A 13,044-nucleotide genomic window follows, 5' to 3' on the forward strand; every position below is an offset into this window, starting at 1 on the left:
AAGCTTTATCTCGGTTACTCTAAGAAGGGGAAGATGGCAAAGAATGCACAGGGAAATTAAACTCTGCAAAATATACCTTAACAACCAGAGGTAAAAAAGAGATACCATTTCTGAATGGTAATGAAAAATAAAAACAGACAAATCTCCCAAATTTGAAGAGCAAATTTTACCCTGCCCTGAGTCAGCTAGCACAGTCTTTTTCAAACAGGGAGCTCCTGAATTCAAGCAGCTGTTCATGAATCTTAAGAGTTCACAGGTGTTTCGTATTTCCATAGTTGTTGAAACAGGGAAGATAAAAGAGAGGAGATATTTATCAAACACAAATTTCTATCAAGATTCACTTTTTCCCCAACCGGCTTTTACGTGAACTTTTCCCTTTCTTTGTTAAAAAATGAATGGTACGAAGCCATACGTTAACGATGTTTCCATAATACCTTCCGTTTATATAGCGCATTACAGTTTCAAAGTGCTTTCACATGCCATCTCAGGTAATCCTCACAACACCCCTGTGAGGTAGGTACAGCAGGTATTAGTCTCCTCATTTCAAGATGAGGAAATTGAGGCAAAGAGAGGTTAAGTGACTTGCCCAGGATCACACAGCTGATAAGCGGCAGAGCCAGGACCAGAAATCAAATTTTCTGACTCCTGGTCCAGTACTCTTCCCACTATAACTACTGCCCCAATTATGAATAACGTATTGTGTATCAAAATCGAAAGGTACTGAAGTTCATTTCAGTGATGTCTTAATAGTAAAGTTAAACGAGAACTATAAGAGCAGTAGGTCTGATGATTTTACTCGATATAATAAAACTGGTGCAAAACCACTTTTATCTAATTACTTATAACCTTTTGGTCCAAATACATAAAATATGCAATATTTACAGCATTTTCCTTTCTTTTTTTGTAAATGCAACGCTTTAAAACACATTATAAAGCACCTTAGTAAAAATAGTCTACAAGTAAAAGTACAGAAGAAGTAGGAAAATCCTACCCACACCACAGCTCACTGATGGAGTTATAATATGGAGTCCCCAATGTCAGTTCCAGGCTTTAAAAACAACCTGTGGGGGAACGAATACTAAGCCTACTTTTTTGATAGTGATGTGTGGAAGCCTTAAACTAAAATGTCAGCATTCTTTCAAGTGTCTCCTCATTCTTAGGTACTGGGGAGACAGGAATGAGAAATACTGCTTTGATTCTTTTAAAACTGGTTTTTAACACTAATGGTCTTTTTTTTTTTTTTTTGGTTAAAGAATATTAAAACGACCTACATAAATATGGGCAATTCCAACTACAGCAGAGACGTTCTTAGCAAACAGGACCAAACATTCCAATAAATTTCATGAGACAGGATTCACAGAAGCAAAGCACACACTGCCCAACAGTTAGTAACACTATTCAGTAGAGGTGTGTATCTCGAACCTCCAGGTGAAGGTGGGAGTAGCAAATGGATTCATCTTCATTCATGGTTAGTTGGGGAAAAAAATGCTTTATCAAAAAGAGAGCATCAGAACTTTTTTGTGAAACTGTATTTAGCCTCTGATTAGACCTGTTATGTGTTTATTTTCAGGTGATGTGTAGGCTTTTTCCAGGCAGGAGGTTATAACTCCCATGAAAATTTAACCAGGAAAAAAAAAAAAAAAGAAAGAAAGAAAAGAAAGAAAAAAAGGCTGAAACTTAAACTTCTTAGGCCACTGAAACTTACCAGCCAGTATCTACTTCCTCGGTGTTTCTGTTTCCTAACTTGGCTCAATACAAACTGTCTTATACACCTATCAGCAACCGAGTTGTGGAGCTGATAACTAAGGTGAAGACAGGGTCAAAGTTTTAGTTCAGGAATCTAACAGTCCCAACTCCTACTCAGTTCGATTTAGGGTAAATCTTTTCATAGAAAAAGTTTTGTGCGAGGATGTAGAGGTCTCCGTCTTTTTCTCGTACAGCGTGGGCTCTGATGAACTGGAATTGCTCCAGGGCAAACTCATAGAACTCATTCTCCATTTTCCATATGTCAGACTGCTGCAGTTTTGCAATGGTTTGTTTAGTGGGGAGCTTCTTCTCCGTGGTTTTCCTAAGATGAGATTTCTTTCCTACTTACAAAGGAGAAAGAGAAGAGGTAAATACTTGTGAGAACACACAAAAGATGGATCCTTCTTTATGTGAAAAGATGGATTAAGTCAATGCGGCACATTGAAGGAGGGGGTAACGTAACTGTCGTGCATTAATATCATTCAGACAGAAATGGTGCCCTAATCATACTACTAGAACTGTGATTTATTCCTTTATAATGTAAATCCTTAACCTGTTACAGACTTAATTAGCTGTCAAATAATAAAAATAAGGATCGCCACATAGTGAAGTGTAGGCTGTCACCTTACCCGCTGTATTCTCAAATGCTTGGTGTTCTGACTAGTTTATTTTTTAAAATATGATAAAATATCTATTTTCAAACTTAATACTAATTTTACCATAATCTGATTTCTCTATGTGTTAGAAGCTAGGGCAAAGGCATACTCTAGGAAGAGTCGCTATGTTGCACCTTACCAAAGAGGGGCAAAATCAGAATGAGACTGGCCCAGAGCCTGTCACTTTCAGATATGTCATCGTGTCCAGGCTGCTGAAGCACCCTTACCATAACAGACATGGCACATGCTGAATGTGACCGAGTCTCACCAGCTCACCCCTACTTTAAACAGCATTCGGCAGGTAGGTCGAAGGTGCAGTCTGGTCATAATGTTTGGCATTTGCCATTAGTTAATATTACACATTTCTTAGTGCTAACCAACTCAGGTTCGTTCTGTAGATCACATTTTTCCATGATTCCTACAATGCCTTCTAATTATCATTTAATGCATGTTTATTTACTCAAAAAATATTTTGTGTGTGTGTGTGTGTGTGTGTGTGTGTGTGTGTGTGTGTGTGCCAGGCACTGTTTTGTACTGAAAGTGGTAAGAAGAAACAGGCAGTATACACCTGCTTTTCTGGACTTATTTCTTGTGCTTTACTCAAGAAAACCGAAATCACATGTAGTTTTCAAGTTGCAGACAAAGTTAAGGAGAGCTTGACAAAGAGACCCATCCTTTATATACCTGTACGATAGAGTTCTGTAGCACCCCTGAAGAACCGGGGCAAAGCTGCCTCCAGTAACATGATAAAATCTTCAAGCTCTTCAGTAACTCCCACCAGAAAGTACTCATTAATGAGGTTATACTTGGCTTGATCCATGGCCCACCTGCTTCCCACATTCCTAAAACCGAAGAAAAGGAATTAACAATCTGGCTGTGAAATCTGCTAAGAACTTTTGATGCCTCTGACCCTGCATATTATGGAGAAATCAAACACAGGTCCATCCAAAGCCTTAATGCTCTTTTATTAATGTCCTTGGTGGGGGGAGGGGTACTTGATTTCGAAGGTCCCTCCCAGTTCTATGAATCTATGAAACATACTAAAGAAGTTCAATTAAAATCTTCTAATAATGTTCCAAAGAGTAATACCCTTTATTGCTTTAAGGCAGGGGTTGGCAAACTTTTTCTGTAAAATGCCAGAGAGTAAATACCCTTAGGCTTTGCAGGCCATATGTTCTTGGTCACAATTACTTAACTTTGCTCTTGCAGCATAAAAACAAACAATAAGTAAATACATGGAGATGGCTGTATTCCAATAAAACTATAAAAACAGGTGATGGGCCAAATTTGGTCTTTAGGTTGTAATGTGCCAATCCCTGTTCTAAGGAAATGATTAAAAATTGAGATGTTCTTCCTATGCTGATTATGCTGTTATTATGCTTTGATAAACCTATTAAGTAAGACCTTAAGGTTCACAGTGATCCACTAACATGTCTCAAATAATGAGGAAAACAATGAAGGCATTCCCTGCATTTCTCATCAGTTTTAAGAAAGATACTCTACTTTTTCTATTAAAATGATTGATTAGAACAAATAAATATGTATAAAAATATACCTTTTTTTAAAACTGAAAACTCTGCACATGCTGAGGAAATAAACTCTTTATTAAAGATAAAGTATCTTTTATTTTCCACCCCATGTTTACTGGTAACTAAACCACAACCATAATCTTGGCTTCTCTCAAAGTAAAATGTCAGTTAACAGTAAAAACTGGTGAATGATTTACCCACTAAGCCTTTTCTTGATCTAAAATGAATGGCTAAAACAATAAGCTTAGGAGAGAATGAGGTTTATGAAATAGTCCCCGACCTCTGCTGGAAGAGAGCAAAACATGTAACACCAAAAACAAAAAATAAAAACCAGCATCTGATGGGGGAGGGGGTACCTGGGTGGCTAAGATGGTTAAGTGTCTGACTCTTTTTTTTTTTTTAAAGTTTATTATTGAGAGACAAAGAGAGACAGAGCATGAGCATGGGAGGGAAGAGAGAGGGGGAGACACCGAATCCAAAGCAGGGTCTAGGCTCTGAGCTGTCAGCACAGAGCCCGACGCGGGGCTCGAACCCACAAACCTCAAGATCGTGACCTGAGCCGAAGTTAGATGCTTAACTGACTGAGCCACCTAGGAGCCCCAAGTGTCCGACTCTTGATCTTGGAGTGGGTCATGATCTCCTGATTCACGGGCCTGAGCCCTGCATTGGGCTCTGTACAAACAGTACAAATGGGTCTGTATGGGATTCTGTCTCTCTCTCAAAATAAATAAATAAACTTTAAAAATAAAAAAAATAAAAAATAAAAACCAGCATCTGAGAAAACATGGCAAGGATAAGATGTATGGAGAAACTTTTCAGTGCACTTAAAGGTAACTATAAAACTAGAAATTATTCAATTACATGCTATTTGTAGTCTGGTCTTTCACTAATTTCCCTATACCCAGCCCTTGACAAATACACTCACATTTGTGAAATACAGATGACAGAGGAAACAAAGAAGAGCATCAATTTAAGCTAACTTTATCTGCCTACCAGCATTCCGAGCTGTGGCCACAGAAGAATGGGATTTGAAGCCAGAGCTTCTCCGGAGCACAGTCTGAGCCGCCCTCAGCTACACATTCATCAAAGGTCTGGAATAAACACAAAGCAGCACACATGAGCCATGAACCCAGGTCTCACCTATCAACTACCCTAACAGGGTAGAACATTAAATACATGAGGAGCAGCAGCTGGGATGAGCCAGTGAATCAAAGAGGCAGGTGGGTTATGAAAACATACTTAAGATACTGAGGATTTTTCTTCCGTCTTTGGTTTATGCCAATGGATATAGGAGTTGTTTGTTTTTTTTTTTTTTTACAGTATGACTTGAACCCTCTCCCCCACTTCAGGTAATTTGTCCTTGAGTACTGGTAATTTGTCCTTGAGTACTGGTTGAAATTGTGTATTTGTAGTTTCTACCCCCCTTAGAAAGAAAATTAAATAAAAACAAAGCTAAAGATACTCTATGTGAAATAATCATTTGAAAGAATATAAAGCAGGGCTACACTTAAGTCTTCTCTCCTTTTCTCATTAAAGCAAACAAAAGCTCATTGTACAAAAAAAGAGAAATGACCTCAGATACTTGTGTGCCCTCCTGTCCATGGTATCTGACTGAATTAATTAAAAGGGAAAGAGATTCACAGGGTATGGTAGTAAAATTAATCAACTCCACTTCCTATCTTACTATCTGCACTTACTATCTGCCACAAGCATTTTAATAGTAGGCCCTGTCTACCTGAAATGACACTGAGATACCAGAGAGCAAACCTGGGAGCTTGGGTTGTGGTGATGAGCCACCCCCAAATGCCACCTGTTCTTTCTGAGAGGACAAAGTGTGAAAGAGGGGAGTCAAGGCTCTTGAGTTTCTAGAACCGTGTTTGACCGTATTTTAAGTAAGCCTTTAAGGACTCTCAAACCTCAATTTCAATGAGATAAACTCAAAGGGCCCTTTCAACCAAAAATCTATGAGAACAGGGCCAAAAAATCCTTCCACCCAGTGTTGGGTGGTCTCTTTATCCTAGCAATATTCAAAAGACAACAGCAGCCCACAGCCCACAATTTGCCCATTTCTTTTACAGATGACCTCCTCCATGATACAGTAAAAAGATCCATGACTTGGGTTTGAATCCTGAACCCAGAAAACCTAAGTTTTGTGTTTGTTTCCTTATCTAAAAAGGCAGGACATGATCTTACTTCGAGGAAGAAATAAAATCACGGACGTAAAATAATCTACTACAGTGACTGGTTCACTGTAGGCATTTAATAAACGGGATGTATCTCTCTCTGTACTTGTCTCTCTCCCCACCCCTCCTCCCTAATAAATAGTCAAGTACAATGTTTTTGTTGGCTCTTGTTATCCTTGACCTTCACAGCATTTGACCACCCTCTCCTTTCTGAAAATCTCTTGGTCTCTCTGCCCCTAATAGATTCTTGTCTATTTCTCTGGACACTGCCCTTTCTGGCTTTGCTGGTTCTCTGTACCTTTCTGAATGTACTATCATCATCTTCTCCGAAGGCATGTTTTGGTCCTTCCACCAGGTATGGAAATTCATCTCAGCAACTTCTCTTTGCCTACTTCATTCCTTAGCTTATTCACATTTCCTACTTCCTTGGGCTCATTTATAATTTTTAGGCAAAAGACTTCTAAATCTGTACCTCCAGATCCATCACTTCTCATCTTCTAATACCTAGTGTGCATTTCATTTGAATTTCCACTATTAGCTCATACTCAGTACTTCTGGCAACAGGACTATACTGCCCGTGTAATTCAGACTGAAGAGCTCAGAACATCTCCTAACATTTCTTTCTTCTCCCTCACCTAACATAATTGAGGTAATGTCTTTCCGATCTTTTTTTTGTTTTTCAACCTTGCTTTTATCAGGGTCCCACAATCCTGTGTCTCCATTGTTACAATCACTTTCTAATGGGCTTCCTTCCTTCCTTCCTTCCACCTGCTCTGTAGAGTCATCAGATCAGTCGAAGGAGTCCCTTCTAACATCTTCTCTCAACAACAACAACAAAATCCATATTTCTTATTCTGGCTTTAAGAAATGCTTCATACTCTGACCTCAATATACTAGTCTAGCCTTATCTCTAGGTGAACTTCCATCTTTACCAGATTAGCCTGTTTTGTCATTTCTCAAACATGTGATATGTACCTTAAATCTATATTCCTTTGTTGACTACATTTTCTTCCTCTGAAAGTGCCTTCCTTATACCAATGGAGTTTACATGAAGACTATCTTTCCAATGATTCTGCCCCAAGGGGACTCTTATCTTCTTTGGATTCATATAAATTAATGATATACTGCCTTGTAATAGCCATCTCTTAGGATCCAGGTATGTGTATCTAAATATATACCTTTATCTGAAGAACTTGCTTCATGTATTTTTTTTTAAATGTGTATTATGTTCTCTCTCTTCAACTACGATGAAAAGTTCTTTGAGGGATCATGCAGTATGCATTTGTGTCCTCTACAGCACACAATCTACTCCCAAGCATATTGCCTGCATAATTAGTAATTGTAAATGCACTGCATAAATATTAAAGGCACAGTCCAGTGAGGATGAAGATAGGGGCAGTAACATCTTTTCATAAAGCATTCTGACAGTCCTTAGAGTTCTCTCAATTCTCTTAGGATCTCTCTATAGCTAGCTAGATACACAAACACAAATTATATATATACAAATAAAGTGAAAACACCTTAGTTTACTCTTCAGACTCAAAAAACCTCATGTTAGTGGCCATAACATTATTTCTCAATTTTACTAGATGGTCTGACTTAGATGTGCTGGCTTAAGTCACTTTCTAAAAAGTAGTTTTATTATCATTTATGCCAACTTGTAGCTCATAAAAATAAAACAACTGATGTATGTATCTCTACCATGTTCCAATTTCCAAGAAATCTTTGGCTCAATGAACTGAGTGATGATATATTGGAAGGTTTCTGACTCCATGCCTATCCAATTTAAAAAAGATCCTAGATCATAGTGAGGTGCCTCTGAAGCTCAGAAGAAGTGCTCTGCTTCTTTACACCTCTATCTGATTAGAGTCCCAGATAGAAAATAAATGAATTATTAAGGTGATTGTGGGTGAATGCACAATCTCTACCAACATTTTGTGTAAGATTCAAACATTACAAAGATTTTGTTTAAATATAAGAAACTAGGGTATTAAAATACTAAAGTATTTTTCTTCCTTTTTAATTTAAAAAATTTTTAAGTGACTTCTACACGCAATGTGGGGCTTGAACTTACAACCCCGAGATCAAGAGTCATATGCTCTACCGACTGAGCCAGCCAGGTGCCCCTAAATGTTACACTATTAGATGGTTTCCAGAGTTACTCTGTGGACAACTTTGGGAATTTAAATATCCGCTATTGGAATAAAAACTGATTAATGAATAAGCATGTATTAAATTCTGTACTTAGCCAACTCCTAATTCCTGTGCTCAACTCTTTAAGAATTTTTGTATTTCAAACAATGTGTAGATAGTTTTCAAGTCTATTTGTAGCCAGTGATTTTAAAACTGCTAGCCCACTGAGGTGATCTCCAAAATCCATTCTTTCGTTCTTCCAGGATCATAGAAATTCACCTTCTCTTACAGTTAGGTATAGCCAAGTGACTAAGTTCTTGTCAGTACACTGGAGGCAGAAGTGATGTGAACAGGTTCTGGGTCACTTGGTTTAAAGGAAATTGCTTGCCTTCCACTTCCTTTAGTCTCACAAGCTGGAAGGCAGATGTAGGGGTGACCCAAGTTCAACCAAGCACATAAGGCCAACTTCTTAGAGAACAGCAGAATAACAACGTGGAAGGAACCTAGGTCCCTGAATAAAGTGTGAGTGATGAGAATTAGGGGTGCAGTTAATATTATTTAGAAGCCATAGAAGGCCTACATTGAAAGAAGGACTGAGAGACAAACTATAGTTATTCAAACTTGGATATTTGATAGGTATTTTCTCCAAATGAACAGTGTACCTTGCACTCGGCAAAAAACAACTGACAGTGCTAGTAGCTCAATATTTTCAAATAGAACTGCTTTTACACTCCAAGTGACATTTGGCAATGTCTGGAGACCTTTTTGGTTTGGATAGCCAGGGCGGGGGTGATGTGGAGGGATGCTACTGGCCAATGGTCAGGGATACTGGTAAACATCCTATGTGTATTCGCAGCCCCTCACAACAAGCAGTTGTCAGGCCCAAAACAATAGTGTGGAGATGGAGAAATTCTGTGGCTGCTCGTGACGAAAGTTAAGCTTTCAAACAAAAAATAAAATGTCGGAAAACTTGATCTGCCACATAAGTTTGACAGTTTCACAATACTTAAAGACTTCTCTGATGAGATCAGTGGTGATATTAGTGAATAGTCTTATATTCTGATATTATGTAATCAAATGCGTCAACACTTGGAAGGGCCACATAACTGAGTATGTGAATGTGTTTCCAATGACCAATGCATGTTACAAAACTATGCTCTGTTAAAAAATCCATCCAAAGTATAAAAAATATATATCCATGGATTTAATGTAGCAGAGCATAAAAAGTTCACTGCTGTGGTTTCAGATTCCACTTGAAAGACTTTAAGAAACTACTACTTGTCAAGTTTTAGTGTAATATTAAAGAAGAACATCTACAATCTTCTTAAAAGGCTATTAAAATCATCCCTTTACCAATTACATATCTGTGTAAACCTGGATTTATTTTTATATACTTCAAAGGAACATATTCAGCAGACTGATCCAGTAGCAAATATGAAAATCCAACTGTCCGTGTTAAGCCAGATACTGTAAAAATTTGCAATACTTAATACTTTTTTGAAATTGGTTATCTGCATTAAAATATATTATTTGTGATATCATATGATGGGTTTCCTGTTACCTTTAAATTAATATTTTATAAATCTCCCAGCAAATCGACGTTTATTGACATTGCTAAATAACGACAGCAGTAACCCAAACAGACAAAAGCTCTTTCCAGATCCTTAATAATTTTTAAGAGCAAAAGGAGTTCTGACACTATGACGTTTGAGAATCATTGATTTCTCTATGCAGTTTTTTTATTGCTACCTTTAGGTTATTTAATATCCCTATTTTCCAGGCACTGGGCAGAGATTATACTAAGTAAAACTCTAGTTACAAAATATAAAAAAAAGAGTATTTGAAATTTCCCAAATAAAACAAATCTTTTGTTCCTCACAAGATCAACTGAAAGCTGTTACAGGTATACATATGCCTGAAACATGTCTGAAATTACTGTTTGACAGTGTAGGGAGGAAGCAGTTTAGATCATGGAACACTGCAGTTTAAAACATAACCAGTGCATATTATCTAATATGCCTCCAAGTATCGTTTGAGGTGTAAACAATATATAATCTAATGGAAATGATGCCAATGCAAGGTATTTCCAACCTTTGCCAGGTGTTTCCTGCATCATCACAGCCACTTTTTAATCCCCCTTGTCTTCAAGTGCCCTGCCGTTTAAAAAATGTCATATGTAGGAAACTAATTTGACAATAAACTATTTGTTAAAAGATAAATAAATAAATAAAATTAAAAAAAAAAATAAAAAATGTCATGTGCCAAAAGCAGCCGTATCGACTCTACAGATATGAACTTATTAGTTAATGAAAGCCCTGGCCTGTTAGATGTGGAGTTATTTGTAATAAAACAACATCATAGAGGTGTAGGCCCGAGAATGCTGCCAACACTTGTGTCATGAGAAACAAGCCAGATTATTAAAAATGTGTATGTTTCAGGGCCAAAAAGTCCATTTTGTCTATCACAAAACAAAGTCACTGTTCTAATAAAGCATTTGTAGACAGTCCTGTCCTCATGAGAATTAAGGTAATAACATTTTGTTGATGTTACTAATATTACATCTAGATAAGCATATGCATTAATATGTATTTTACAATGACATGAAAAGACAAAAACAACAACAAACCAAGCCCTATAACATCAGGGGGAAGAATGGTTAAGTCTCTAGGCTTGAGAGGGCATATCTACCTGACACTTCCAGAGATGATAGGAAAGTGCCTAAAGTTTTCTGTGGGTATTGAAAATACAACTTTGAAACAACTCTCACATACAAACGTTGGGTAGCATCTTGCATTCCCTACCTCCTTTATAAAGGGTACAGGGGGTTTAAGACTGTGAGATCTGGAGTTAGAATACTTGGGTTTAAATTCTAGCTCTACCATCTACTGGTAGTCTAACACGGGGCAAGGGACTTAACCTTTCTGTGTCTCAGTTTCCCTATCTGTAAAGTGGAGACCATGACAGTAACTACCCTACAGAACTGTTGTACAGGCTACCTGAAAAAATACGTCTATATAACTTAAAAAGTGCTTGATGCACAATAAGCACTCAATAGATGTGAACTATTACTGTTACATGAAGCGTTATTATTACCTAATTCCCCAAACTACATAGGGCAGGAACCACTAAAGCATGGTATCCAGGGCTGACAGCGATAGACAGTGAATGTAGGAACCTATGTGACCGCAAATCTTTTCCCTACTGACATTAATATTCTTTTGGTCAAAGGAGAGAGATGAGTACTAACATTTACTGAGTAAAAATAGTGTAAATGAGAAGGCTAATTTTTTTTTTTTTAAAAAAGGAAGGAAAGGGGCACCTGGGTGGCTCAGTCAGTTAAGTGTCCAACTTCAGCTCAGGTCATGATCTCATGGTTTGTGGGTTCGAGCCCCACGTCGGGCTCTGTGCTGACAGCTAGCTCAGAGCCTGGAGCCTGCTTCAGATTCTGTATCTCCCTCTCTCTCTGACCCTCCCCTGCTCACGCTGTCTCTCAGAAATAAATAAAAACGTTAAAAAATTAAGGAAGAAAAGGAGGAAGAAGCATTAAGGTGAATTTAGAAATAACTATCAATAAATTCTGAAGTACCAGGTCACAAAAGAGTTATATTATTAGATTTTATAAAGAAAGTAAATTTTAAAAACAAATCACCTGCTCATGTGACACAGAAGGCTCATCTAACTTAAGAGAAAAACTGTTGGGTGTTAATTATTATATCCAGTATCTATCATGATCATGCAATACTTTAATAATTTAAAACGTGCAGAATTCACTCATTCAACTAATTTGCTAGGCACTTAACAGATGAACTAGGCACTGTGCTAAACACTGGGGAAACAAGGATGAATGAAATGCAGCCCCTGCTTCAAGGAGTTTACAAGCTTTTGGAGAAGACATATGTGTAAACAAATAACTCAAATACCACAAATAAATGCTTTACAAAAGGGTCTGAATGGAGTGCCCTGGGAGCCTTAAAAAGGACATGACTAACTGCCTGTGGGGCACCATAAGAGACTTTGTCGAAGAGCTAACATTTGAGCTGGACCTTCAAAGTGGACTGTTTTCCAGAGTAATATTTCCAGGAGAGATATTCTAAATATGGGGGACAACACATGTGCCAGAATTATGAAGGAATAATAAGTTTGGAGGACAGCGACATTTCATGTGGTTGAAGCACCAGGCGCCTGATGGAAAATGAGGCAGGAGAAGTCGGTCTTGGGTTACGTCAGATTGTATCTACCGTGCCTTCGGCAAACTTGTTAAGCAGTGGGGTCCCAGTCAAGGTGTTCCACCAGAAAGGTGACAAATCAGTTTGGTTTCTCAGAAAAATCACTCTGGTGCTACTCTGGAGGAGCATTAAATAGAAGACAACCCAAATCTGAACATGCTAAGTAAGAGCTCTCCTGTTATTCTCATCTTGCCTGAAGAAAACAGCTGCTTACAGTGTTCCCAAACCAATGAGCACAAATCAATCCAACTGCCACCATTTAAGACTAAGGGGACTGAAGTACATACTCGAAGCCATCATATGAAAGAATAAGTACAATGGTCTCATAGAAAATGGTTAGTTAAGACTATTATAAAAGAAATAGTCAGCCCTGGAACTGAGGTAAAAAAATTTTTTTAGATGACCAAAAATTATGTGGACTCCAAAATACCAACTATAGTTTACTTTTGCTTCTTTATACTTTTGGGTTCTTTTCAAAATTTCTACAATAAGCTAGTAGTTCCTTTATAATATATAATAAATTTTTAAAGGCAACTGTTCGTTGCAGTTGATAAACAATTACCTTCATAAA

General features: G+C 37.7%; 1 protein-coding gene across 2 annotated transcripts in view; it reads right to left on the reverse strand.

Moving 5' to 3' along the window:
• Positions 1-412: 412 nt before the first annotated feature.
• The window catches only part of HS2ST1 (heparan sulfate 2-O-sulfotransferase 1), a 160,797-nt gene continuing 148,165 nt past the window's right edge, over positions 413-13,044 (reverse strand). The window contains exons 5-7 of one of the 2 annotated variants that reach the window (XM_039255745.1): positions 4,925-5,022; positions 3,087-3,244; positions 413-2,087 (exon numbers count right to left, since the gene is read on the reverse strand). In XM_039255745.1, the coding sequence (XP_039111676.1) occupies positions 1,861-2,087; positions 3,087-3,244; positions 4,925-5,022 (483 nt within the window). In that variant the 3' untranslated portion in view covers positions 413-1,860. Of the gene's footprint in view, positions 2,091-3,086; positions 3,245-4,924; positions 5,023-13,044 lie in introns of both variants that reach the window. The other variant, XM_039255744.1, reaches the window with a different exon arrangement.

Source organism: Hyaena hyaena, unplaced genomic scaffold (assembly GCF_003009895.1).
Source record: "Hyaena hyaena isolate Hyena2069 unplaced genomic scaffold, ASM300989v1 scaffold_544, whole genome shotgun sequence".
Taxonomy (NCBI): domain Eukaryota; kingdom Metazoa; phylum Chordata; class Mammalia; order Carnivora; family Hyaenidae; genus Hyaena; species Hyaena hyaena.